Here is a 27203-nt window from a genome sequence, read left to right on the forward strand (position 1 = left end):
GTGTTTGCTGCATTAAATTGTTTCCCTCTTCCTTCTCATTTGCCCCTCAGCTTCTAGTCCCTTCCCTCTTCCTCTTTGGCGCCCTGTGGCTTTCTGTTTTATTTTGTTCTTCTCCTCCCCAGTCACCCCTCCCCCCTTTCTCTGCCCTGTCTCTTTGTCATTGTCTGTCTTCTTCCTCCCAACATCCAACTCTTCTCTCCCACATTTCCCTACTTAAAAAAAAAAAAGTGCCAAACTTCCTTGGAACTGAGCCGATCTAGGGGGATAGGACCTTAGATAGAGAGGAAGAAGGGGAGCTGTCTCACTTTGAGGGTGCCCCTAAGGTGCACTGAGAAAGTCTGTGAATACTGAGCTAAGTTGGGTCCCCCCCTTCCTCATCCCTCCGAGTTTTTCTTAGAATCTTTATAAGAAAAGAAAAAGAAAAAAAGGAAAAAAAAAAGCCTCCTTTTCACAGATAACCCCTTACCTTTTTTTCGATTCCCCCCCCTTCCACAAATTCCACCAGCCGGGGAAAGCCCCATTTGTCCCCTTTCCGGGCAAACCTATAGAAATTGGGGAGAGGGGAAGAGAAAAAGCTCAGCCCTTCTCCTGGTGGTACCAAGTGGAGTGGGAGAAGCTCAAAGCACTTATGAGAACAAGAGGGTTCAATGTGCCAAAATTCACCTCCCTTCATCCCCCGACTGAGGGGACTCTGAGCCAACCTGCCCAGCCATCTTCTGCCCTATCCCTGCCATCTCTACCTGGGCAAGGAGGCTTCACTGCAATAATTAGTTGGGCCGGTATCAGAGGGCAGTGATTTTTTTGCCTAAAGCCCTGGATGTAGGTGGGAATAAGGGTATCTCATTGGAGTTTCCCAAGAGTCGACTGACTTCTAGATGGTTGGGATCCTATACTTGGAACATGACTGTACTAGTTGTCTCTGGACCACCAACACCTACAACATATTCCCCCCCCCCTTTTTTTTTTTAAATATCCGGCCAATACCTCCATCCCACCGTAACTTTGTTTCTCATTGGTCGCCGCCAACTGTTTTAGAAAATGAGGAAGGAATCCCTTGCATGGAATAACTGGTATTTAAAAAGCAAAAACAAAAATGAGGGTTGGAGGTCGTGAGAGACTTGAGGGTTTGCAAAAGTGTTAGCCAGAGTGGCGATGAGGATGGCGATGTGGGGCGCTTCCAGGTGCCGGGGCGGTGCGGTGCGGTGCGGTGCGGTGCGCACGTGGCGCGCGTCAGCCTAGCAGGCCTTCGCTGAGCGCGTGCTGCACAGACCCGCACCTCCCCGCACGCATGCGCGTGCGCGTCCTGCACTCCGGGTCCGGTCTGAATTGGATGTTACGATGGGGACGGGGTGGGGCGTGGGGAGGGGAGAACGGGATCGCCATACCCAAGTTGGGGTACGAAGGGGCCTAAGGACCCCGGTCTGCGCGCTCGCTCGGCGGGAGTCTGCACGCCCAGGCCGGGCATCTGGTGGGCTCAGGCCCTGTGGGTGGCAAGAAGGGAAACAGAGACGGTCAGGTTGGTGGTGGCCAAGGATGCTGGTTTATTTTAACCCCTTCTCAGCCAGTCCAGGACGTTTGTCTCCCAGATTTCACGTGGGGAGACTGCCTAACCACCCCTTCCCCTCACCTTCTTTACCAACCCTCCCCTCTCTCCCCTAAAACCCGCCAAACCACTCATCTTCTAAGTGACTCCATCACCACCACCGGCCACCGGAATCTGCGGCCTCATTGCTCCAGCCCGCCCCACTCGACCGTCAGACTCGCTCATCGAACTCTTTGATTAACCCTTTCTGTGTTCATCCCACGGAAAACTGTGTGTCCGGCAGGGGGAGGGGAGGAGGGAGGCGAGAGGCAGTTACTTACCTCTCCTCCATCTCCTCCCACCGCCCATGCCTCCCACCCGCACCCCCATCCCATTGCCCCTCACCCCCACCCCTCCACCCACACACCCGCCCCCCCCCCCGCCCTGGGTGGGGAGGGGTAGAGATCCTCTAGAAATTACCTTTGCTGTTTGGCTTTGGCCCTTTAAAAGGCGGGGCTGGGGGCGTGGCCTCCCGGCAGGGCCCGACCCCGCCCCGCTCCGGCCCCGCCCCTCGGCTCCCCACGCCTTCATTGTAAATAGACACTTTTGTACTGGGTTTGAGCCAGGGGACGTGGGGAGTCTTTTTTTTTTTTTTTCTCCCCCATTATGTTGGCATCTCAGGCCACTGGAGGCATGGCCCACGCAAGGTGTGTCCCCCTTTACCCGTCCCCAGCGCTGAGAATTTCAGACATCAGTATTACCCCTGGAGGGCTGCGTGGGGGGGGCGGGGGGGGGGGTGAGCGGGAGCTGGGCGCGGCGGGGCGCGGGCGCGGGGGTCGCCCTCCCGGCTCAGCGCGGTCAGAGGAGAGGCGAGCAGGAGTAGGGCTGTCTTTGGATGGCTCAATCCTTCCCGAGACCCCCGAAGCTAGCCTCTGCCTCCCCCCTGGGACTGCGGCCATGCCTCCAAGGCCTTCTTCATTCACACCCCCCCCCCCACACCCCTCCTCTAACCGATTCCTTCCATCCTCCGAGACCGGCGCCGCCGCCCACCTCCCCCTGCCACCTCCAGAAGCTCTCGGCTGGGGCCACCGCCCTCTCCTCCTCTCCCCCTCCTCCCCGCCATCGCCATGCCTGGGCCACGCCCACCCCACCCACCCACCACCCCCAGTGTCCGTTGTGTGACCTAGTGCACCATGTATTAGCTTTCATGGACCCCGCCCCCACCACACCCCCTCCCCCCGCACCCCTTCTCCCTCGGTGACTTCACCTTTTTTTGCCGCTATAAACGCCATCTCAGCATCTGTGTCTAATGTTGTCTTTTTTGCTTGACATCACACACTCCTTCTTAACCCATCCCCCGTCCCTCTTCCCTCCTCCCTGCAACTCCACCTTCATCCTCAAATTCTCTCCCCCCCACCCTCCTTTCCCTCAGGGCTCTGGTCATGTGGTCATGTAGGGGAGTGGGGAGGGGGGGGACATCGGAGGACCGTCCCAAATCGGAGAAGAGGGGCGGGATGGATTGTACTCTTGTGGGCCAGGTGAGCGTCCAGAGGTTCCCCCCCCACCCCCAACCTGGGTCTCCACGTCCATTCGGGGGACCAGCCCTGCACACAGAGCTGCAATTCTCTGGACAACTCCACTGCGCACGCCCACACAAGTCCAAGCAGAATCGGGATAGGCTGGAGGCAGGTGAGATCCGGGTTTTAGAACCCAGGGCTGCCATGTTATCCCAAGCCTTTGCTCCTCAGAGCCTCAGTCTCTTCGTCTGTGAAATGGGATTTTTTTTACCAAAAATTCCTACATCACTGTGGTTTGTGCTTAAGATTCCATGCATCATACATCATTCACTATTTTTTCTGGTGGCACGAGGGTTTGAATTCAGGCCCTCACAGCTTGCCCAGTTGGTGCTTTACCATCTGAGTTACACCTCCAGCCTAGCTTTTTTTGCAAGTTATTTGAGAGATGGAATCTCTTGGACTTTTCTGGCCAGGCTGGATTTGAACCTCAATCCTCCAGATCTCAGCCTTCTGAGTAGCTAGAATTATGGGTGTGAGCCACCAGCACGCCACTCATCACTCACTTTTGGTTTTTGTTCAAAATGCTGCACACCTACTATATGTTAAGGCACTGTTCTAGGTGCTGGGGGATAAAACCATGAACAAAACACACTTCAATGTCTCTCCACAAAGGGGCAGGAAACATTCAGGCTGTGAAAGGTTCTTTGAAATCATCATTTGGCACCCAACAGGATAGACATGTGCTTTTTTTTTTTTTTCCCTCTCATCCCATTGTTTTGTCTCCCTGTATTGATCATTTTGTACAGCTCTCCAATAGTGTTATAAATACCTAGATAATCCTGGGCAGAAAAAAAAAAAAAAGATGCCCCACCCCTGTGTGGAATCCCTTAAGTTCTTCCTTAGTTGCAGACCCTGGCACATGAAATGAAAATTGGCAATCATAAACCAGGGGGCAGATCTGGCAAACACACAACCTACTTATAAACCCTGAGGAGCATTTTGTGTGAATGTGTCTCCAGACTTCTTGAAAATGAGGGCTTGGAGAGCAACTCAAGAAATCCAGTATGGATCTTTGGTTGTGATTGACAGCAAGTCCTAAAGGATCCAGGAGATCAAATCCCCTGTCCCAAGGCAGGTCAGCCTCAGCCTTTTCCCAACCCCAGGCTGGCCCTGAAAGGGACATACCCGCCTCCTGAATGGACTGGAGTTTGAAGCCTCTGAGTTAATGCTTAAGATGAATCCTCCTCTTGTGGAGGTGTTCACCAGGCTGCAGGGCAGGTGAGGAAGTTTGTGATGGCGACAAGAGATGGATGGTGGCTGTGTGGAGGTGGGGCAAGGCTCTCTTTCATCCTCTCCCAGTCTCCACCTTGAGAAAACACATTATTCCAAAGCTGTACTTACCTTCTGAAATATTCCATAAGGATTCCACAGGTGGAGCACTCCATCAACACTAGAGAGAGAAAAAACGCTTAACACATGGCGGTAATTAAGAGATCCTTCCAAGTGAAAAATAATAGCTAATTCTAGAGTAGAGTGGAAGAGAAAAGGGGTATGAGAGGAAAAGGAGGGCCCGTGTTTAGATAAGGGGACAGAGATAAAGCCTGGTGCTGGTGGCTGACACCTGGAATCCTAGCTCCTGAGGAGGCTGAGATGTGTGGATCAAAGCCAGCCTAGGCAGGAAAGTCTGGGAGATTCTTATCAGTAATTAAGCACACACACACACACACACACACACACACACACACACACACACACAAAACCAAAACCAGAAGTGCAGTTGTGGCTCAAATGGTAGAGTGCTCTCCTTGAGTACAAAAGCTCAGGGGGGATGGGGGTTTAGCCCAGCGGAAGGGCGCCCGTCTGGCGCGCCCAAGGCCGTGGGTTCGGCTCTCAGCCCTAGTTTAAAAAAAAAAAAAAAAAAAAGACACATAAAGCTACAAAAGCTCAGGGACAGGACCCAGGACCTGAGTTCAAGCCCCAGGTCTGGCATACCAAAAAATAAGAAGAGGATGATCAACATGGCAATGATTTAGGAAATGTTCATTCATTCCACAGACATTTATTGAGCATTTTCTATGTTCTGGGCCCCAGAGATCTATTGATAACCAGGGCAAGTCACCATTCTAATGCATTGCAGTCCATAAGCCTTGTATCCTCCACTCGGTGCATTTAAGGTCCTCAGGTCAACAAGGCTGTGAGCCACGGGAATGTAGTCCTAGCCTGTGACTATATTACCAAACTGTGCAGAATCAGGAAAGGTGGAGACATTTTCTGCCCAGAAGCTGGCAACTTGAAAAGAATGAGGTGTGGATTGGAGGTACTATCGACGTTGCTTTGTAGCTTTGAGAAAGTCTCCTGAACTTACTGGCCAAGGAAAGATGGAGTCAGGATGAAGGTAAGTAATGGGGGAATTCCTATGAATGGCGGGTCCCTTAAAGCCTCCAGCCTCTCCTGATGGGAAGCAGAGGGGAGGGCACAGACACAGACCAGTGCAGAGCTTAGGAGAACTACAGAAGGCAGATAGAAGACACAAGACAGAATATTCGTAGAAGCAGACTACCCTAGATGTGGTGCTGACATGGAGGAAGGAGGGAAGAAGGGGTCCAAGTGACATTGTGGGGGTATACGTACTTCCAGAGCTACGTCGTTCGTTAAGAGAGGCAGGAGAGAGATGGGCCTGGATGTGCACAACATAATCTCAGCAGCTGGAAAAACAGGATCACTGTCCAAAGCTGGCCCAGGCCAAAGCAAAAGACCCAATCTAAAAATACAAACTAATAAATATCTAATTAAATAAAACCAAACGTAACTAAAAGGGAAAGGACTGGGCCAAAAGCATTTCCCTAGCAAATGTGAAACCGCAAATTCAAATCCTAGTACCCTCAAAAAGAAGCAAAACAGAGCCCCACATTTTCTAAAATTCCTGTGTAACTTGAGTACCTGTATTTTATCAGGCAATCCTAGAAGGAGAATAAAGAAAATACCAGAAGAACTAAGGCAGAGAATGGGAGCATCCGGCCATCTGGAAGGTTAACTCTGGAATTAGGATGACTAGTTCACAGCCCCTAACTAACATCAGCTCTGGGTCTCTTAGTCTCCTGACTCTCTTGTCTCTTAAGGCACCTTCTCTTATTTTTCCCCCTGGAATCTGCCCCAACACAGTAAAAAATAGCCCTTAGTAACTGGAGGTGTGGCTCAGTGGTAGAGAGTCTACCTAGCAATTGCAAAGCTCTAAGTTCAGGTCTTATGCAGAAAGAATGCTCCATTGGTGGGTGACCTTAGTAACTGGCCAGCGGGACTCAGTCCTCTTAGCTTTGTTGGTGGTGAGTTCAATTGTGGGTTTGAACCACAGTTCCCAGGTCTGAGTAGCTAGGATTACAGTTTAGAAGCACCCCTGTGGAGTATGGGGGGCGGGCGGGAGGGGGAGCAGCTCCATGTCTGTGTTTCTTTCTCCCTCACTGTGTACCTATCATGGCTCAGCATCTATTTGGGACAGTATAAGCAGAAAATAACTTTTTTTTTTTGCTGGTCTTGGGGCTTGAACTCAGGGCCTGGATGTTGCAGTGTCCCTGATCTTTCTGTGCTCAAAACTAGCGCTCTATCAGTTGAGTCACAGCTCCATTGACAAGGCAGCTGTTTGCAGGGGAGGGGGGCGGGTGGTGGAGAGAATGCCTTTCTTTTTCCGTTCATCCTGGTTTAGAAATTCAAGCTTCGCGCGAAGCGTTCTGATTGGTGAAGTCAAACTCCGACCGCACGGCCTTCTGGGAAATGTAGTTTTCTCCTCCCAGCCTCCCGAGAAGAGACCACAATGAAGGGGTCCCAACTTTTTCTCCGTTTTGTTGCCTGCCCTCTTCTCTCTCCATTTCTGTGTCTACGCGCACATGTTTCTCATTTTCAGTCTGTCTTTTTTTTCTTTTTTTAAGCCTTTTTCATTCGGGTTGATTTTAGTTTTTTTCACCTCCTTTGCCTTCGCTGCCCTCTTTCGTGGTTCTTGGCTGTTCGACCAGTGCCTGTCTTTGTAAGTCTTCTACCTCGTCCTCGTCTAAGTTGCAGCTTCACAATTGAGGGGCCTCTCTCTTCTGACCTTCACCCTATGCTCAGTTAAACCAAAGGGCCAGAGCTGTAAGGAGGAAGAGAGAAGTGGGGAGACTGCAAGCCCAGGTTCCACAGAGAGGCCAGGAAGACTATCAGGGTCTTTAGTTTCTCAGCTGCTTCCCCTGCAGGTGGGGGCGGAAAGAGCACTTGGTGTGCTGCAGCTGTGCAAGGATTGGGAAACCAGTAAGGGGCAAAGCAGGACCCATCATTGCTCAGCTATAAATGACCACTCAATCTGCTCTCTGCCACAGTGGCTTCCTCCAATGAACCCAGTGATCCTGCAGGGGAAAGGAGCTACAACCTTCACAGGAAGTATACATGCATTCAAAAACATTCCTGAAGCACCTACTATGTGCCAGGCACTGTTCTGGACATGAAGGGTATATCAGAGATAGAAAACAACAACAACAACCCAAAAAAAAAAAAAAAAAAAAAAACCAACAGAAAAAAAACCCACAATTCCCTGTGCTAGGGAGCTTACGTTCCACTGAAGGAAATAAATAATCAATAAAATAAACTGGGCACCAGTGGTACATGCCTATAATCCCAGCTACTTGGGGAACAGAAATAGGAAGACTGAGATCCAAGACCACCTCAACAAAAGCATGAGAGTCTGTCTGGAAAACAAACCAAAGCACAATGCCTGGCTCAAGTGGTAGAGGACATGGTTAGCAAGCACGATATCCTGAGCTCAATCCCTAGTACTGCCAAAAGAAAAAAGAAAGAGGGCTGGGAAGGTGGCTCAGTGGTAGAGTGCTTGCCTTACATCCATGAGGCCCTGGGTTCAATTCCTCAGTACCACATAAGCAGAAAAAGCCAGAAGTGGTGCTGTGGCTCAAGTGGTAGAGCGCTAGCCTTGAGCTGAAGAGCTGAGGGGACAGCTCCCAGGCCCAGAGTCCAGGACCCACAACTGACAAAAAAAAGAAAGAAAGAAAGAAAGAAAGAAAAGATTCACATAAAAATGATAACTTGCCTTGTGTTTGGTTTAAGGACATGGTTAAAATTAAGTACAGGATAAAGATCTATAGGATAGCCCGGCCCCAGTGGCTCACATCTGTAATTCTAGCTACTCAGGAGGTTGAGATCTGAGGATCACAGTTCAAAGCCAGTCCAGGTAGGAAAGACTGTGAAACTCTTATCTCCATTAAACTACCAGAAAACCAAAAGTGATGCTGTGGCTCAAAGTGGTAGCCTTGAGCAAAAAGAACTCAGGGACAGCACCCAGGCATAACCAACAAAAATTGAAGAAAGAAAGGAGGGGGGAGAGGGGGAAGGGAGGGAAGAAGGAAGGAAGGAAGGAAGGAAGGAAGGAAGGAAAGAAAGAAGGTCAAGACAAATAAAAAGTAGGTATCTAGGTTGGGGATGTAGCTCAGTTGTAAAGCACTTTCTTAACATGTGCAAAGGCCCTGGCTTCCATTCCCAATATCACAACATATTTAAGAACCTGAACCAGACACTGGTGCCTCATACCTATAAACTAGGCTACTCAGGAGGCTGAGATTTGAGAATTGCAGTTCTAAGCCAGCCTAGGCAGGAAAGTCCATGAGACCCTTATCTCCAATTAACCACTAGAAAATAGGAAGTAATGCTGTGGCTCCAAGGGGTAGAGCACTAGCCTTCAGCAAAAGTGCTCAGGGACAGGGCTATGATTGTGGTTTAGTGGTCGAGTGCTTGCCTTGCATGTATAAAGACCTGGGTTCAACTTCTCAGTACCACATCAACAGAAAAAGCTGGAAGTGGCGCTGTGGCTCAAGTGGTAGAATGCTAGCCTTGAATAAAAAGAAGCTCAGGGATAGTGCCCAGGCCCCTAGTTCAAGCCCAAGAACAACAACAAAAATACCCTGGTTATAGTTAGAATCAGTCTTAAGGATAAGATTACTCTGGTTAAGACCAGGGCTAGGGGCTGGGAAGGTGGCTCAGTGGTAGAGCACTTGCCTTGGATGCATGAGGCCCTGGGTTCGATTCCTCAGCACCACATAAGCAAAAAGAAAAAAGCCGGAAGTGGTGCTGTGGCTCAAGTGGTAGAGCTCTAGCCTTGAGCTGAAGAGCTGAGGGACAGAGCTCAGGCCCAGAGTTCAGGCCCCACAACTGGACCAAAAAAAAAAAAAAGATCCAGGCTAAGCCGGGCACCAGTGGCTTACACCTGTAATCCTACCTACTCAGGAGGCTGAGATGTGAGGATAGTGGTTCAGCCTGGGCAGGAAAGTCTGTGAGATTCTTATCTCCAACAAACCACTAGAAAACCGGAAGCAGCGCTGCGGCTCAAGCAGTAGAGTGCTAGCCTTGAGCTGAAGAGCTGAGGGACAGCGCCCAGGTCCAGAGTTCAAGCCCCACGACTGACCCCCCCCCCCCAAAAAAAAAATACCAAGGCTAAGACTGAGTTAAGGTAAAGTAACAGCTTGGGTCAAGAGCAGGGTCTAAAATCAAGGTTTCAACTTGGGATATAAGTGGGTCATGATTAAACTGGGCGCCCGTGGCTCATGTCTATGGTCCTAGCCAATTAAGAGGCTGATATCTGAGGATCACAGATTGAAGCCAGCCCAGGCAGGAAAGTCTGAGACTCTTATCTTCAGTTAGTCACAGAAAAAGCTGGAAGTGGCACTGTGGCTCAAGTGGTAGAGTTCTAGCCTTGAGTAAAATGGAGCTCCACAGTTTGAGCTACAGGACCAGCCTAAACAGCAACAACAACAAAAAAAGTTAGAGCTGGGAATGTAGCTTAATGGTAGAGTACTTGCCTAGCATGCATAAAGCCCTGGGTTCAATTCCTCAGTACCACATACACAGAAAAAGCTGGAAGTGGTGCTGTGGCTCAAGTGGTAGAGTGCTAGCCTTGAGCAAAAGAAGCTCAGGGATAGTGCCCAGGCCATGAGTTCAAGCCCAGGACAGGCACAAAAAAAAAAAAAATGAATCATGATCATCAGACTGCTTAGAGTAACTTCCACTCTGGGTCACTAGCAATGGAATTAGGCCAAGAAGAGGCCATTGATTTAGTATTGGGGTTAAAGAAAAAGTGACAGATCTATGTCAGAGATGGGCCAAGAAAGAAAGTTAAAGTCAGAATTAGTTTAAACCACAAGTGAGGAGCTGGGAAGGTGGCTCAGTGTTGGATGTTTGCGCATGCATGAGGCCCTGGGTTCAATTCCTCAGCACCACACAAGCAGAAAAAGTCAGAAGTGGCACTGTGGCTCAAGTGGTAGAGAGCTAGCCTTGAGCTGAAGAGCTGAAGGACAGCGCCCAGGCCTAGAGTTCAAGCCCCAGTCTGACAAAAAAATAAAATAAAATAAACCATAGGTGAAGTTAAGACTCAGGTTGAAGTAAAACAAACCTTAAGCATCAGCCACATCTTCACAGGGCATGAGTTGCATGATGATATGGTTTCATTTGGACTGATGTTAGTAGAAAATGCATAGCTGCACAAGGCTGGTGCATTTTAGTACTGGAGTCTTGTCAGCTTGTGAGTGGTGAATGGAGCTGGGGTAAGGTAATGTGAACTGCTGTAACAAGTAAGCCCGGACATCTCCATGGCAACAGCAGGTGAGTGGCTGCCACACATCAATACAGTGTGAATCCACAGCAGATACCCATACTTCGGTGGAACCATAGTTAACATGCTTCCCAAGGAAGGAGAAGGTGGAGGACACACCTCCCCTCTGTCCAGGGTCCTCCTGACAGCCCAGAAGTGACACATATCCCCCGGTGAATCTTTTATGTGTGAACATGGAGTTCCCCAGGAATGTAGAAAGTGCCTTTGGGATGGGAAGAGTAGAATTCACAGCCCTAGAGACAATGGACAGAGATAAAGGTTGGCATTCTGAGATGAGGGGAGCTAGGGGGTTGAGAAGGGGCCACATCAATGATCCAAAACGATGGCAGAAAGACACAAAGAAAACAGGGGAAGCCGGCCGCTGGTGGCTCACACCTGTAATCCTAGCTACTCAGGAGGCTGAGATCTAAGGATCGCGGTTCAAAGCCAGCCCGGGAAGGAGAGATCGTGAGATTCCTATCTCCAATAAACCACCAGAAAACCGGAAGTGGCGCTGTAGCTCAAGTGGTAGAGCGCTCGCCTTGAGCTGAAGAGCTGAGGGACAGCGCCCAGGCCCAGAGTTCAAGCCCCACGACCGACAAAAAAAAAGAAAAGAAAAGGAAACAGGGGAACTCGGACTAGGAAGAGTGGAAAGAGATCAGATGGAGGGTAGAACTCAAGAAAGGGGCCAAACCCAGAAGCCAAGGTGAGGAGGGCAGAGACCCAGAGATAGAGGGGCAATGGAGACTCAGACAGAAAGGAAGATGGAGATACAGAGAGGAGCCAAAAACCAAGAGGAACAGGACTGGGAATGTGGCTTAGTGATAGAGTACTTGCTTAGCATGCATGAACTCCTGGGTTCAAATCCTTGGTACCACAGAAATCAAATTCTGAACAAAATTAAGAAAAAAAAGAAAACCCAAGAGGAAGACTGCAGGCGTGAAAGGTATAGTTCAGGGGAAGAACTTGCCTAGCATAAAAGCCCTTAGCTCAGCCCCTGTGTGTGGCTCCCACCTGTAATCCGAGCTAGTCAGGAGGCTGAGATTTGAGTATGGAGATTGAAGGCTAACCTGGGCAGAAAAGTGTAAGAGACTCTTATCTCCAATTGACCACCAAAAAGCAGGAAGCAGTGCTATGACCCAAGTAGTAGAGCCAAGCCTTGAGTGACATGGGTGAGAGTTTGACAGCCTGAATTCAAACCCCACCGTAATCGGCGCCTACTCCAAAATGGAGGAGGAGATAAAGGAAGAGGAAGAAAAGGAAGGAAACAAAGAGGAGGACTAGGCTGGGCTCTGGTGGCTCACGCCTGTAATCCTAGCTACTCACAAGGCTGAGATCTGAGGATCACAGTTCAAAGCCAGCCGTGGCAGGAAAGTCCAGGAGACTCTTATCTCCAATGAACCACCAGAAAAGCAGAAGTGAGTGATGCTGTGGCTCAAGTGGTAGAATGCTTGCCTTGAGCTGAAGAATAGTGCCCAGACCCAGAGTTCAAGCCCCACAACCACCAACAACCAAAAAAAAAAAAAAGAGGAGGAAGAGAAGGAAAAGGAGGAAAGAAGAGATAGAGGGGGAGGAGGAGGAGGAGATGGCAGCCCTGGACTCCATGTCTCCCAGCACCCCAAAAATAAATAAATAAAATGCAATACTAAGGGTTACTTGAAAGGGACACAGACAGGTGGAATGGGTGGAGAGACAGACACAGAGACAGAGAGAAACATCAAGGCGTGAGGAGACATACACTGAGAAGAGAAGGGAGAGATTCAGAGAGCAAAGAGAGAACCAGAAACAGGGAAACTCAGGAGACATAGGAAACCCCTCCTGACCTTTCTGGGCCACCCTGGTCCTCTCTCCTTTCTTGGGGGGGTTGGTAAAGCAGCTCACTCTCTCCCTGGGTGTTTGTAAGTGATGTAGCTCATTTTTAAATTTTTAATAGATGGAATCTCATTTTTCTTCCTTTTTTTTTTTCTTGTCTGTAGTGGGGCTTGAACTCAGGGCCTAGATGTTGTCCCTGAGCTCTTTATCCTCAAGGCCAGTGCTCTACCAGTTTGAGCCACAACACCACTTCTGGTTTTCTGGTGGTTAATTTGAGATGAGTCTCCTGGCCTATGGCTTTGAACTGAGATTCTCAGGATTATAGGCATGTACCACCAGAGTCTGGCTCATTTTTCTTTATCTCTTTAATTTTATTTTTGTTTTGTATCTTAAAGACAAAGGAGGGGGGACTCTACCCAGTTTCAAATACACACACATACACACAGAACTTAACCCTTTCTTACTAAAGAGTGTGGAAATTGCTCAGGGCTGACGCAAATGTAGCTGTCAAGGGGACTATGCTGGGAATGGGGCTTAGTGGTACAGAGTGCCTGCCTAGCATGCATGAAGCCATGGGTCCATTCCTCAGTACCACATACACAGAAAAAGTGCCAGAAGTGGTGCTGTGGCTCAAGTGGTAGAGTGCTTGCCTTGAGCTGAAGAGCTCAGGGACAGCGCCCAGGCCATGAGTTCAAGCCCCAGGACTGGAACATACACATACCCACACACACAAAGGAGACTATGCCTCGAATAACCCCACATAACCCCAAAAAGCATTTTATTCTGCCTGGAAATGTTACAATAAGACAGAGAGCATTGCCAGGTGCCTGATAATTGAACTACTTCAGAGGCTCAGGCAGGAAGATTCCCAAGTTCAAGGCCAGCCTGGGCACAGTTATCCAATCACTGTCTTCAAACCAAAATACAAACGAAACAACTAGAGGTGCAGCGTAAGTGACAGGAGCACTTGCTTTTCCTACCATGAGCTAGTCCTGGTGTTCAATCTCCAGAAGGAAAAATATGAAAACGAAAACAAAAATCCCTCCCTAATAAAAGGGTAGGGGGGTGTCCAAGGTAAGCAGAGATCTCTGGGTCACATGGCCTATAAGTCTTTGGGGCAGCTTGCACCTGTTGAACCTCCTCGGTAAAGTCTACAGGACCCACACTCCTCCACAACTGAGTTCAGGACCTAGGGCAAGAGAGAGTGGAAAAAGAAGACAGGGTTGATTTGCCCAGCCCCAGACCTGAAATTAACAGAAAGGTGTAGCCTAGCATCTTCATGCCTGTGACTGGAGGACTTGTGGGGGCGTGGCCTAGCATCCTCATGCCTGTGATTGGAAGCCTTGTGGGGGCGCGGCCTAATATCTTCACGCCTGTGATTGGAGAACTCGTGGGGGCGTGGCCTAGCATCCTCGTGCCTGTGTTTGGAGGCCATGTAGGGGCGTAGCCACTCCAGGGGGCGCGGCCTCGGTGCCCTGGTCTGCTGGAAAGGGTGAATAGATTATTACCTAGGTCTGGAACCTGATTGGGGGCGTAGCTGATTGGGGGCTGAGGAGGACGTAAAAAAAAAAAAAAAAGTGGTACTTTTGTAACAGAACAGAAGATGACCAATATGATCAACCTTCGGCAGTGAATTAAGTAGGTCACAAATCACACACAGACACACATACAGACACACACAGACACGCACTTGTCCTCCCAATACCCTGCAATCTAGGAACTGTGGTTGCCTCTGTGTTACAGGCAAGGGAAGGAAGCACAGAGTAGCTATGGACTCTCCCCAAGTCCACGCAGCATGCGGGCCACAAGCTAGGGATTGAAGCCACACAAACGCTTAATTCCAAGTCTTTGTTTTCATTTCATCAAAACTCACATACTCCCATGGCCTCCTTTGGGAGCAGTTATAGGGGAGGAAGTAACGTGTTTAAACACAGCAAGACTTACAGCCTGGCGGGACCACCCTCTCCCCACACCTGCGGGACTCCAACCCCAGCCCTGCCCAAAAGCCTATAATGTCAGGTGATATTCTGCTTGGACCCCCTTTTCTGGATGCCAAAGAAAGGACCAGAGATTCTGGTTGCTAGATAAGCTCCCAGGATGGGTTTTAGGGAATCATTGAAAATTAAAGACTGTGGTAGCTTGGCTTGAGTCCTGGCCTAAATTTAGGTACAGACACTTCAAAATTGACACCTTGATTTTGTCCCTGGCTCCCTGTATGGCCCTAGAAAAAAGAAATGCCCACTTATATATTTGGATTATTTGCGGGTTGCGAAGACAGTTTTTCTGTATGTGTGTGTGTGTGTGTGCACATGCGCGTGCGAGTGCATGCCTTTCCTGGGATTTGAACTTAGGGCCTGGGTGCTGTCCCTGAGCTTCTTTTACTAAAGGATAGCACTTACCACTTGAGCCACACCTCTCTTCTGGCAATTTTGCTGGTGAATTGGCAGTAAGAGTCTCACAGATTTTCCTGCTTGGGCTGGCTTCAAACTGTGATCCTCAGATCTCAGCCTCCAGAGTAGCTAGAATGATAGAAGTGAGCCACCAGCACCTGGCTTAGTTGCTAGTGTTTTTTTGTTTTTTTTTGCCAGTTCTGGGGCTTGAACTCAGGGCCTGGGCACTGTCCCTGAGCTGCTTTTGCTCAAGGCTAGCATTTTACCACTTGAGCCACAGCGCCACTTCCAGCTTTTTCTGTGTATGTGGTTCTGAGCAATCGAACCCAGGGCTTCATGCATGCTAGGCAAGCACTCTACCACTGAGCCACCTTCCCAAACCTAAGTGTTGGGTTTTGTTTTAAGTACTAAGCCTAGTACCAACTTGATCCTCTGTAGGTGCGAATTATTGTTCCATGGTTGACTCCCATTTACCAAGGGGTATAGACCAAACCTGACCATCAGAAATTCGTGCAGCAAGGGAAAGACCTGCAATGACACATTCTCCATTAAAGATAAAAGAATGTTCATCACATTGCTCCTGGCTTAGAAGCCCCCCCCCCCCATCCCAGCCTCCCTCCCACAGCATGGGAACTTTGCCCATCATGACTCCTGGAAAATAAAATCCCATATTATGAACCGGCCATATCTCAAGGTCACCCTAATTACAAGGGTATTTCCTAGTACGCCAACAGCCACTGGCCAGTTCATCCCATCCTTCCACAAATACCCCAATACTTCTCTGAGACAGGATCTGGCTATGGAAGCTAGATTGCCCTTAAACTCCAGATGCCTCCTGCCTTGGCCTCTTGAGTGCTGAGATTACAGCATGTACCACAGCCCTGGCTTCTTTCTAGCACTTAACGCTGTTAGTTTACTTCTGCTTGTATTTACAAGTTCCCTGGTGGCTCACGCTTGTCATCCTAACTACTGGGAGGCTGAGATCTGAGGATTGAGGTTTGAGGCCAACCCTAGCCAGGCAAGTAAACTGGTGAAACTTTCATCTCCCATTAGCCAGCAAAAGCCAAAAGTGGAGCGGTGGCTCCAGTGGTAGCTCCTCAATCAGGCCCTTACTTTTGGTGTTCAAACCCCAGGACTGATACATACACAAAAGAAAGCAGTTCCTGTCTTAAGGAACTATGCAGTTTGAACCTCTCCAGAGATATTTTCTTTGTTTCTCTTCCAGCCCCTTCTTTACTAAAATGTTTTTGAGCAGAAGAGCCAGGAGTTTTCAGTTTCCTTCCTTTTAACTGGAGGCATTTCTGGAATTGTTACAATGTAGCCTCAACTGGATCTTGGAGTCTCATAATGTTCTTGCCAGGATGTAATCATAAAGGGCCCCAGACATCTGTGCAAACGGCTGGGCTCCTTAAGGAAGCAATGATCCCAACCACCTCCAGCAATGACAGAAACTTCTGGCACCATTGCCCCTCCCCCCATGGGATACCCACTTCCCCCTCATACCCTACACAAGAGAGGCCCAGTACACTAGATTTGCTCAAAATCCAAGTCAAGGATCATCCATCCATTGCCAGGCACTGGTGGCTTACACCTGTCATCCTAGGGAGTCAGGAGGCTGAGAGCTGAGGCTCATGATTTGAGGCCAGCCTGGGCAGACAAATCTGAGTGATTCTTTTCTCCAATTAATCAGAAAAAAAAAAGCCAGAAGTGGAGGTGGGGCTTATAAGTGGTAGAATTCCAACTATGAATGAAAAAAATTAGATGGGAACAGGAAGCCCTGAGTTGGACCCTGAGTAAAGGAAGAAAAGGAAAACAATCCTTGAATTGGATTATTGTCCTGTTACTGGGAAGGTAGAATGCATGGCTTCTTAGAAGATGGATATAGGCTGCAATGTTACAATTCCTGGAACTCTCAATCTCTCAATCGGTTTAACTGAATAATACGAGTAGCATATATGAGCATTATATTTACGTAATGCAAAGTATTTGCACATGAAAATACGTACCTAGATAGAGCTCAACATCTGGCTACACAGGGATGAGGGAAGCAGATGCAGCAGGTGTTAAATCAGCGCCTCCGTCAGCACTGCATGGATTTTCCTTGTAATTAATTTTGCAACTTCTCTGTAGGTTTGAAAAGTTGGGGGCAGGGGCTGGGAAGGTGGCTCAGTGGTAGAGCGCTTGCCTTGCATGCCTGAGGCCCTGGGTTCGATTCCTCAGCACCCCATAAGCAAAAAGAAAAAAGCCGGAAGTGGCGCTGTGGCTCAAGTGGTAGAGCGCTAGCCTTGAGCTGAAGAGCTGAGGGACAGCACCCAGGCCCAGAGTTCAGGCCCCCATGACCAGACCCAAAAAAAAAAAAAGTTGGGGGCAGGTGGAGAATGAAGTGTGTGTAGAGGGGGGGGAATCTATGGTTGAGTTTCAAGGAATAAATACATAAATTTGTACTGAGATTTTTCAAATAATCTCAATACTCAGGAAGGCTGGACAGAAGGACAAAGGAGACAGGGAAAGATTGGGAGTAAGGCTTAAGCACTTGTTCAATCTCCAAATTAAAAAAAAATGCAAACAAAATAGTGGTCCATCCCAGCTCACAGACTTGAAAATTGTTCACAAAAATCTGGGCATCAGGGGCTGGGAAGGTGACTCAGTGGTAGAGCGCTTGCCTTGCATGCATGAGGCTCTGGGTTCGATTCCTCAGCACCACATAAGCAAAAAGAAAAAAAAGCCGGAAGTGGCGCTGTGGCTCAAGTGGTAGAGCGCTAGCCTTGAGCTGAAGAGCTGAGGGACAGCGCCCAGGCCCAGAGTTCAGGCCCCACGATCAGAACCCCCCCCCCAAAAAAAATCTGGACATCAGTAGCGCATGCCTATAATCCTAGCTGCTCAGGAGGCTGAGAGTTGAGGAACACAGTTCAAAGCCAGCCCAGATAAGGAAAGTCCATGAGACTCTTATTTCCAATTAACCAGCAAAAATCTAGAAGTGGAGTAATGGCTCAGATGATCAAGCACCAGGAATGAAAAAAAACTTAAGGGACTGCACCTAGGCCCTGAGTTCAAACCCCAATAAATAAACTCAATAGCATACATAAGGCTCTAAGTTCAATCTCCAGCACCACAAATGAACTAATGGGGCTAGAATCGAGGCTCAGGTGGTAAAGCACCTGTCTAGCAAGCATATGCTCCTGGGTTCAGATTCCAGAAATGTGAAACAGATAGACAAAAATTTGGGTATCTAGGGGCTGGGAAGGGGGCTCGGTGGTAGAGCGCTTGCCTTGCATGCATGAGGCCCTGGGTTTGATTCCTCAGCACCACATAAGCAAAAAGAAAAAAGCTGCAAGTGGTGCTGTGGCTCAAGTGGTAGAGCGCTAGCCTTGAGCTGAAGAGCTGAGGGACAGTGCCCAGACCCAGAGTTCAGGCCCCACGACCGGACCCAAAAAAAAAAAAATTTGGGTATCTAATGCTGGGCTTAGTTGTGCACACCTGTAATACCAGTTTTCATGAGGCTGAAGCAGGAGGATCAAGAGGTTAAGGCAGCCTTAAACAGAGCAAGGTGCTCAGAAGCAAACAAAAAAACAATAGGAAACTTGGGTGTCTGCTCTCATTGGGGTATCTGTGCCCCTCCCAGATTCATGTAGGAACTCAGATGGGTGACTAAGCCGTACGGCCACCATCATCCGTGGAATTAGGGTAATCATAAATGAAATCAAAAGAAGGGGGTTCGGCCTGCTTGCCCTTCTGCTTTCTGTTCTGTGGGGACAAAGCATCCAAGGCCCGACTAGGAGTCAGACAGTGGATCCTCAGCAGCCGCGCCGGCCAGCACCTTGACCTTGAACTTCTCAGTCTGAAGAACTGTGAGAATAAACTTTTGTTGTTTATAAGTGACCCAGTCTCTGGTATGTTGTTATAGCAACAGAAATAGATTGAAGCAGTGTCTGTGAATGATTTTGGAAAGCAGATTCACAGTGTTCCAACAAAAAAATTAAAGAGATGAAAACACCCCCTTATCCCAAATGGTAGAAATAAACATGTTTGGTAGTTAAACATTAAAAAAAAAAAAAAAAAAAAGCCAGATGCCAGTGGCTCACACCTGTCATCCTAGCTCCTCAGGAGGCTGAGATCTGAGGTTCGTGGTTCAAAGCCAGCCTGGACAGGAAAGTCCATGAGACTCTTACCTCGAATGAACCACCAGAAAACCAGAAGTAGCACTGTGGCTCAAATGGTAAAGTTCCATCCCTGAGTTCTTTTGTTTTAGGCTAGTCTCTGTCACTTGGAGCCATAGCACCAATTCTGGTTTTCTGGTGATTCATTGGAGATAAAAGTCTCAATGTAAGCCGGGCACTGGTGGCTCACGCCTGTAATCCTAGCTACTCAGGAGGCTGAGATCTGAGGATTGCGGTTCAAAGCCAGCCTGGGCAGGAGAGACCGTGAGAATAAACCACTAGAAAACCGGAAGTGGCGCTGTAGCTCAAGTGGTAGAGCGCTCGCCTTGAGCTGAAGAGCTGAGGGACAGCGCCCAGGCCCAGAGTTCAAGCCCCACGACCGACCAAAAAAAAAAAAAAAAGTCTCAATGCAGCTAGGCACCAGTTGGCACGCCTGTCATCCTAGCTACTCAGGATCTAAGGATCTCGGTTCAAAGTCAGCCCAGGCAGAGCCGGGAGGCGGTGGCTCACGCCTGTCATCCTAGCTCCTCAGGAGGCTGAGATCTGAGGATCACGGTTCAAAGTCAGCCCAGGCAGGAAAGTCTGTGAAACTTTTATCTCCAATAAACCACCAGAAAACCGGAAGTGGTGCTGTAGCTCAGGTAGTAGAGCGTTCGCCTTGAGCTGAGGGACAGCGCTCAAGCCCAGAGTTCAAGCCCTACAACCGACCAAAAAAAAAATAAGTCTCAATGTACTTTCCTACCCCAGCTGGCTTTGAACTGTAATCCTCAGATTTTAGCCTCTTGTAGGTCAGCTCTGTGCACAGGTGTCTGGGGCCCTTTATAATTATGACCTGACCTGGCAAGAACCTTGTGAGACTCAGAAGATCCAGTTGAGGATACACAGTAACAATTTCAGAAACAGAAACAAGCATGAGCCACTGGTGCCTGGCTCAAGGATGTTTTACTACAGCTTTGTGTGTGTGTTGGTACTGGGGTTTTTGAACTCAGGGCCTCACACTTGAGTCTCCTTGGTTACTCAGTCTGGCTTTTTGTTGATGAAGTACTAACAGGGTTTTGGGGATTTTTCTGCCCTGGCTAACTTCAAACAATGATCCTCCAGGTCTCAGCCTCCTGAGTAACTAGGATTACAGTCGATCAGGTACTGTGCCTGACTTAAATACATTTTTTTTTTTCCTGCAGGTCCTGGGGCCTGAACTCAGGGCCTGGATGTTGTACCTGTGCTTCCTTTGCTCAAAGGCTAGTGCTCTACCACTTGAGCTACAGCCTCACTTCCAGTTTTTGGGTGGTTAATTGGAGATAAGAAACTCAGGGACTTTTCTGTCGGGGTTATCTTTGAACTACAATCCTCAGATTTCAGCTTCGCTCCAGCTCCTGGCTGCAATGAATTTTTGACTTTAAGATTTTGGATTTACAGTGCGCTTACAGGAGATGACCCCATAGTAAATGGAGAAATATTAGCCCACACTGCAGATACTGTGTGTGATCCTGCCTCAAACACGGTTCATGAAAGTCTTCCCCGATACTCAGGAGGCCTTAGGTAGGAGGACTGAGATCTGAGGACAGTCTTGGGTAAAAAAGTTAGGTCTAACTGGGCTCTGGTAGCTGACAGCTGTAATCCTAACCACTCAGAAGGCTGAGATCTGAGGATGGAGATTCAAGACCAGCCTGGGTAGATAAGCCGGAGGAGACTCTGATCTCCAATGAACCATCAAAAAGCTGCAAGTGGAACTATTGTTCAAGTGGTAGAGCCCCACCCTTCTGTGAAAAAGGGACAGTGCCTTGTCCCTGAGCTCAAGGCACAGACACACAGACAGACAGACAGACAGACAGACAGACACACACACACACAATGTCTTCAATGGCCCTCAGGGGGTCTCTTTTCCCCTGATCTTTCTCCCCCCCCCCCCCCCATCAAGCGTCTCTGAACACCCCCAAGTGCTGTTTTCTGGGCTGAAACAGAAAAAACATCCCCTAAGTAAACACCCAGCGCCCCCAGGCCGGCGGGTGGGCGTGGCCTGGGCAGGGGCGGGGGCGGCCTCCAGGAGTAAACAGTAGGGCTGGTCAGTTTCTTGTCCATTTCACCTCCGGCTCTCCAGCGCTTTCCCCGGTGGCTGCAGGGAGGAAGAGGGCTTACCTGAAGAGGTGTGTCTTTCTCCCCGAAGACTGGAGCGGGAGGAAGGCCAGCCCCGGCCAAATAACAAGACTCCTAGAACAAAACAATTAATTAAGGGTGAGGTGGGGGTGTGTGGAGAGGCAAATAATGGAAAAAGAAAGAAGACAGACTGGCCACAGAACCTGGGCGTCTGCCAATCACAGGTGCAACTGTGAAGGGGGGAGGGGGGATTGCCATGAACCTTGAAGGCCTTGTCTGTCCTTGGGTCTCAGACACAGTGACCAGCACTGAGCCACTGGGGCCAGGCTCTGCTGTACACTGCGTGGGTCCCTTCCTCCTCCAACTGAAGGCCACCTTGGCTTCCTATTGAGCTCTTGGCCCAGAGAGATCCTCCCCTCCATCATGGTCTTCTACAACAGAAAGTAGCCTCTGCTTCTTGTAGACCTCCACTCTGTGGGCCTCTATTCCTGCAGTCTCTTATCTTCTTGAGGAGGTCCACTGATGGAAGGCTGTGGGAAACTGAGGCACCCTGGAAGTGGATAACCCCTACCTTTCCCACTGGCCTTTACCTTGCCAGTCCCTTCTAAGCTTGTCTGCTTTCTCTTGAGCCAGTGGAGTCCCAGGATCAAGAGGGTATCTGAGACACAATCTGGAAACTTCCCTGAAGCCTCCCAGGCCAACCATATGGATTTGTCAGCCCTTCTCCCTACCTCTCTGATCTTCCCTTTCATTTGTCTGCATGATGGGACTTTTCTAATGGCTTATTTCCCACCCCCCTACCCCCAGTGTTCCTTCTGGAACACAGGACCTTTGCACATGCTAGGTGACTACTCAGCCTACATGGTCTTAATGATCTTGGTTCATGAGAATGCCCCAGGGACTAGGCTCTACGGTTGGGGGCTTTGTCACCACAAGCACAGTCCCTGAGGCTGGGGTACATATTGATGTCATCTTCAAGTAACAGATGAGGAGACTGAGGCTGGGAGAGGCTAAGTCCCCAGGTCACAGCTACTTGCCCAAGCAGGTGGTTAGGCCAGGTTTGAACTCCAGTCTGGGTGGATTTGTAGCCCACTCACTGCCAAGGTCCTCTGCCCCTTGTAACAATTCCCTAGAGGCTGTGGGGGTTTCCATTCCAACTCTGCCATGGCTGTGTGACCCTGAGGACATTCCTAACCTCTCTGAGCTGCCTGTCTTTCTCAAGTGGATAGAAGTGACCATTGGGTACAGATGATGTTTATCAAGTGCTGGGAACCACAGTACTTGTACCAGTCGGGCTCTTTGGTCTGGGATTGAGGCTGTTTAACTCAGTGGTTGATTTAAAAAAAAAACTTGGGCTGAGAAGGTGGCTCAGTGGTAGAGCACTTGCCTTGCATGCATGAGGCCCTGGTTCGATTCCTCAGCACCACATAAGCAAAAAGAAAAAACCGGAAGTGGTGCTGTGGTTCAAGTGGTAGAGCACTAGCCTTGAGCCGAAGAGCTGAGGGACAGCGCCCAGGCCCAGAGTTAGGCCCCACGACCGGACCAAAAAAAAAAACTTAAGGAGCTGAGTGCTATTGGCTCACGCCTGTCATCCTCACTACTTAGGAGACTAAGATCTGAGGATCACAGTTCAAAGCCAGCCCTTGGCAGAAAAATCTACGAAATGCTGTATTGCCAGTGAACCACCAGAAAACTGGAAGGCGCTCAGGGACAGAGCCTAGGCCTTGAGTTCAAGCCCTACAATGGACCAAAAACAAAACAAACAAAAATACAAGGGCTCCATCACACACACACACACACACACACACACACACACACACACACACTTTTTTAAGAACCTCTTTTTTTTTTTTTTCCCCGTCATGGGTCTTGAACTCTGGGCCTGGGCGCTGTCCCTCAGCTTCTCAGCTCAAGGCGAGCGCTCTACCACTTGAGCCACTGCACCACTCCTGGTTTCCCGTGTGGTTTATTGGAGATAAAGAATCTCACAGACTTTCCTGTCCAGGCTGGCCTTGAACCGCAATCCTCAGATCTCAGCCTCCTGAGTAGCTAGGATTACAGGCATGAGCCATCGACCTTAGAAAAGTTTAAGGAGGACTTGCTTTGGTCCTACAGAACCCATTTCTGCCAGTTGCCAGCTGTGTGCCACTGGGCAGGTCTCTGTTTCTGGAGCTGCTGCTCATCTCTAAAATGGGAACAGATCTGTTTCCCCGTGTTACATTGTGGTGAGGAATCGATCAGATCCGGCAGGTAACTGGCTCAGGAGTGTAGACAGAGCAGTCCCTGCGGTCTTGGAGAAAGGGAGAGTAAGGAGAACATGAGGGGTAGAATTACTGGCCTGGGTCTAAGATGAGCAGAGGGGAAACTGAGGCGTAGAGAGTAGAGGGCTGGAAGGCCCTCCTCCCTCCTCATCTCTGTGGGAGATTAGAATCACGTGGGGTTTCTGGTCTGGGAGTGGGCACTTTAAATCCTAAGCTCCACCTTTTACTTAGAAGGGTCTTTGGAGTATAAAAGGGATGCAGCTCCCCTCTGCTCCACAGAAACACCTGCTGCTCCTGCACTCCAGCCCCTGTCTCTTCCTCCCACCAGGCCCATCGCCAGCCTCTTCATGGATCTTCCGGCCTTCGACATGTGGAAGGATTACCTCAACCTCAACCAGGTTGTCCTGGAACTGGTTCAACATCATCGGAGCTCCAAGCTGGAGGTCCCGGAGGAGGAGGCCGAGGAGTCAAGACCCCAAGTCCAGCTGCGACCCAAGCAAGATCAGGGGCCAGGGGCCTGTGCAGAGTTGCCCACTCTGTGTAACTTTTGCAAACACAACGGAGAATCGCGGCATGTCTACACGTCCCACCAGCTGAAGACCCGGGAGGGCACCGTGGTGTGCCCCATCCTGAGGCACTACGTGTGTCCCCTGTGTGGGGCCACCGGGGGCCAGGCGCACACGCTCAAGTACTGTCCCCTCAACGGCAATGAGCAGTCGCTCTATCGGCGAAGTGGACGCAACTCAGCTGGCCGCAAAGTCAAACGCTGAGGGTTGTGGGGGGGGGACGGGGAGTTTCCTACCACCACCCCTTCATTCCCCCCCACACCCCGATCTTCCTTGTTCTAAGTTCCAAACCCCTCTCTTCTGCCACCTGTCACCTTACCCTGGATCTCCAGCCCCCCGCCCCCATCTTGACTGGGTACTGGAATGCTGGAGGCTGCAGGCAGCCAGGCCAGTCTGTCCATTGCCCTGTGGATCATGTACACCCCCACCCCGGGGGTTCCCTCTGGCCTCACGCTTCATGGATCTTCAGCCTTTTGGGGGACGCCACTGCTGGTGACACTTCATAAGACTCCTGAGCGTCCATGCCTTGGGGAGTGGCGGCGATCATTGATTCCTCAGCCAGATGGGACCCCTTCCCCTTCCCCCCAGGAATTTGGACACGATGATGACCCTCATCCCTTGCCTCTTTGAACTTGCGAGATGACAGCCTGGCTTGAAGTCTTCCGCCATCTTCACGATCACCTGTGGACCTTCATTTCTCCCCTGCCCCTGGCGCGTGGCCATCTGTCAGGATCTGGGAAGGAGGACAGAAGGGACCTTGAACAAGGGTGGCATGGCTTCGCAGGGCACCTCTGGGTGAGCTGACCTCCCACCTCCCCCCATTCCCTCCTTGTTAGTTGTTCTGTACATTTTCATTGCCATTTCACTCCTCTCCAAAATCCAAGCCACCCAGGGGTCCTTCTCCCAGGGGGTGAGGGGCGCTGCGTCTCTGCATCGCGACCAGCTCTTCAATCGTGGTGGCTTGTACTTAAACCAGCCAAGTTTCAACTCGCAAGGTGCACTCGGTGCAGCTGCCTAGGTTTTATGTGAGGGGCAAAGAAGAGCCTCAAGTCTTGATTTTTGTTTTGTTTGGTGCTCAGGGCTGAGCCGGCCAAAAATAAAGAGCCTTTTGAGTTGTCCTTCGAGGCCTGTCTGTTTGTCTATCCTTATCCAGCCCTTGGAAGCTGGCTGAGGATACAGGGATTGCCATAAGAGCTCCTAAGTCCTAGGAAGTGGGAGGCCAGGCAGGATGAGGTCTGTGTTACCTGTGGACTGGATCTGATGTTCATTGGGCTTGTCCTGTCTGGGGTTCTATTCTGAGAGACAGCCTCCTCCATTATTTATTTATTTTGTTGGTCTTGAGGCTTGAATTCATGGCCTGGGCACTGTCCCTTAGCTTTGTGCTCCAGGCTTGCACTCTACCACTTTGAGCCATAGCTCTACTTCTGGCTTTTTTTTTCTGTTGGTCGTGGGGCTTGAACTCTGGGCCTGAGCACTGTCCCTCAGCTCTTCAGCTCAAGGTGAGCACTCTACCACTTGAGCTATAGCGCCACTTCCGGTTTTTTGGTGGTTTATTGGAGATAAGAGTCTCATGGACTTTCCTGCCCGGGCTGGTTTTAAACCATGATCCTCAGATCTCGGCCTCCTGAGTAGCTAGGATTATAGGACGCAGGAGCCACAAGTTCTAGGCTGCTCTTTTGTTTGAGACAAGATCTACCTATGGAGCTGGGAAGGTGGCCCAGAGGTAGAGTACTTACCTCGCATGCATGAGGCCCTAGGTTGGATTCCTCAGCACCACATATACAGAAAAAGCCGGAAGAGGGCACAATGGCTCAAGTGGTAGAGCGCTAGCCTTGAGCTGAAGAGCTGAGGGGCAGCGCCCAGACCCAGAGTTCAAGCTCGAGGGGAAAAAAAAGATCTACCTATGTAGTCGTGCTGGCTGGAACGCTGTTTGTAGCTCAGGCTAGCCTCAAGCAGTCAATCTCCTGCCTTAGCCTCCCAAGTGCTGAGACTATAGGTGTGAACTTCCACATCAGTTTAAGACCTCTTATCTAGGGATGGAGGTGTAATTCAGGAGGTATAATTCATGCTTGTCCAGCTAGCACGAGGCCCTGGGTTCAATCTCTAATACTGAAAGAGTTGAAATACCTCTTTGCTGGTGGCTCATGAGTATAATCCTAGCTACCAACATGACTGAGAGCTGAGAATCGCAGTTTGAAGCCAGCTGGAGTGGGAAAATCTATGATACTCTTATCTCTAATTAACCACCAAAAAGCCCGAAATGGGGGGGGGAAGCTCAAGGACAGCACTAAGGCCCTGAGTTCAAACCCCAGAACTACCTCTTCCCCCCCCTCAAAAAAAAAACAACCTCTTTTTGTTTTGTTTTGTTTTTGCTGGTTGTGGGGCCTGAACTCTGGGCCTGGGCGCTGTCCCTCAGCTCTTCAGCTCAAGGCTAGCGCTCTACCACTTCAGCCACAGCGCCACTTCCAGCTTTTTTTTTTCCTGCTTATGTGGTGCTGAGGAATCGAACCCAGGGCCTCAATGCCTGCAAAGCAAGCTCTCTACCACTGAGCCACCTTCCCAGCCTATACTTCTGGCTTTTTCTGCTTATGTGGTAGGTACTGAAGAATCGAACCCAGGGCTTCATACATGCTAGGCAAGCACTCTACCATTGAGTCACATTCCCAGCCTGCCTAAACTTTTTTTTTTTTTAATCGGTCATGGGGCCTGAATTCTGGGCCTGGGCACTGTACTTTAGCTCTTCAGCTCAAGGCTAGCACTTGAGCCTTAGCACCACTTTCTGCTTTTTTCTGCTTATGTGGTGCTGAGGATTGGAACCCAGGGCCTCATGCATGCAAGGCAAGCACTCTACCACTGAGCCCCCCCTCCCCAAACTTTTGTCTAAAATCCTAGTTAGGAGGTTGAGATCTGAAGATCACAGTTCAAAGCCAGCTTGAGCTGTAAGATTGTTACCTCCAACTAACCTATAAAAAGCTGGAAATGAAGGTGTGTAAAAAGCTGGAGATGAAGGTGTGGCTTAAGTGGTAGAGCACCAGCCTCCAGCAAAGAAGCCAATTAGAGCTCAAGGCCATGAGTTTTAGGATCCTATTGCATATTCTCTCTCTCTCTCTCTCTCTGTCTCTCTCTCTCTGTCCTGAAATCCCAACTCAAATATTTGTGCTTGCTTAATAAGAACGTAAGTCTGGGTAAATTTGAACTGACCCTTCTGTAGCCCAGAAGATCTGTCAGCTCTATCACTTTTTTTCTTTTCTTTCTTTCTTTTTTTT

General features: G+C 49.6%; 1 protein-coding gene and 1 long non-coding RNA gene across 2 annotated transcripts; one reads left to right on the forward strand and one right to left on the reverse strand.

The window, feature by feature from the left end:
- Nucleotides 1–1451: 1451 nt before the first annotated feature.
- Nucleotides 1452–21222, reverse strand: LOC122125730. Its single transcript, XR_006150776.1, has 3 exons — nt 21153–21222; nt 4441–4489; nt 1452–1481 (listed from the first exon to the last, which is right to left on the reverse strand). It is a non-coding gene; the product is annotated as an uncharacterized LOC122125730 (long non-coding RNA).
- A 2496-nt stretch (nt 21223–23718) lies between these two features.
- On the forward strand, nt 23719–24141 carry Nanos2 (nanos C2HC-type zinc finger 2). Its single transcript, XM_042700295.1, has one exon. It carries the CDS (start codon nt 23719–23721, stop codon nt 24139–24141), a length of 423 nt encoding a protein of 140 aa, XP_042556229.1.
- The last annotated feature ends 3062 nt before the right edge of the window (nt 24142–27203 follow it).

This window comes from Dipodomys spectabilis, unplaced genomic scaffold (genome assembly GCF_019054845.1).
Source record: "Dipodomys spectabilis isolate Male_0828 unplaced genomic scaffold, ASM1905484v1 ptg000266l, whole genome shotgun sequence".
Classification (NCBI taxonomy): Eukaryota; Metazoa; Chordata; class Mammalia; order Rodentia; family Heteromyidae; genus Dipodomys; species Dipodomys spectabilis.

What these genes read in the sequence shown, in the direction of transcription:
- Nanos2 (XM_042700295.1), top strand. Translation starts at nt 23,719, where the DNA reads ATGGATCTTCCGGCCTTCGACATGTGGAAGGATTACCTCAACCTCAAC.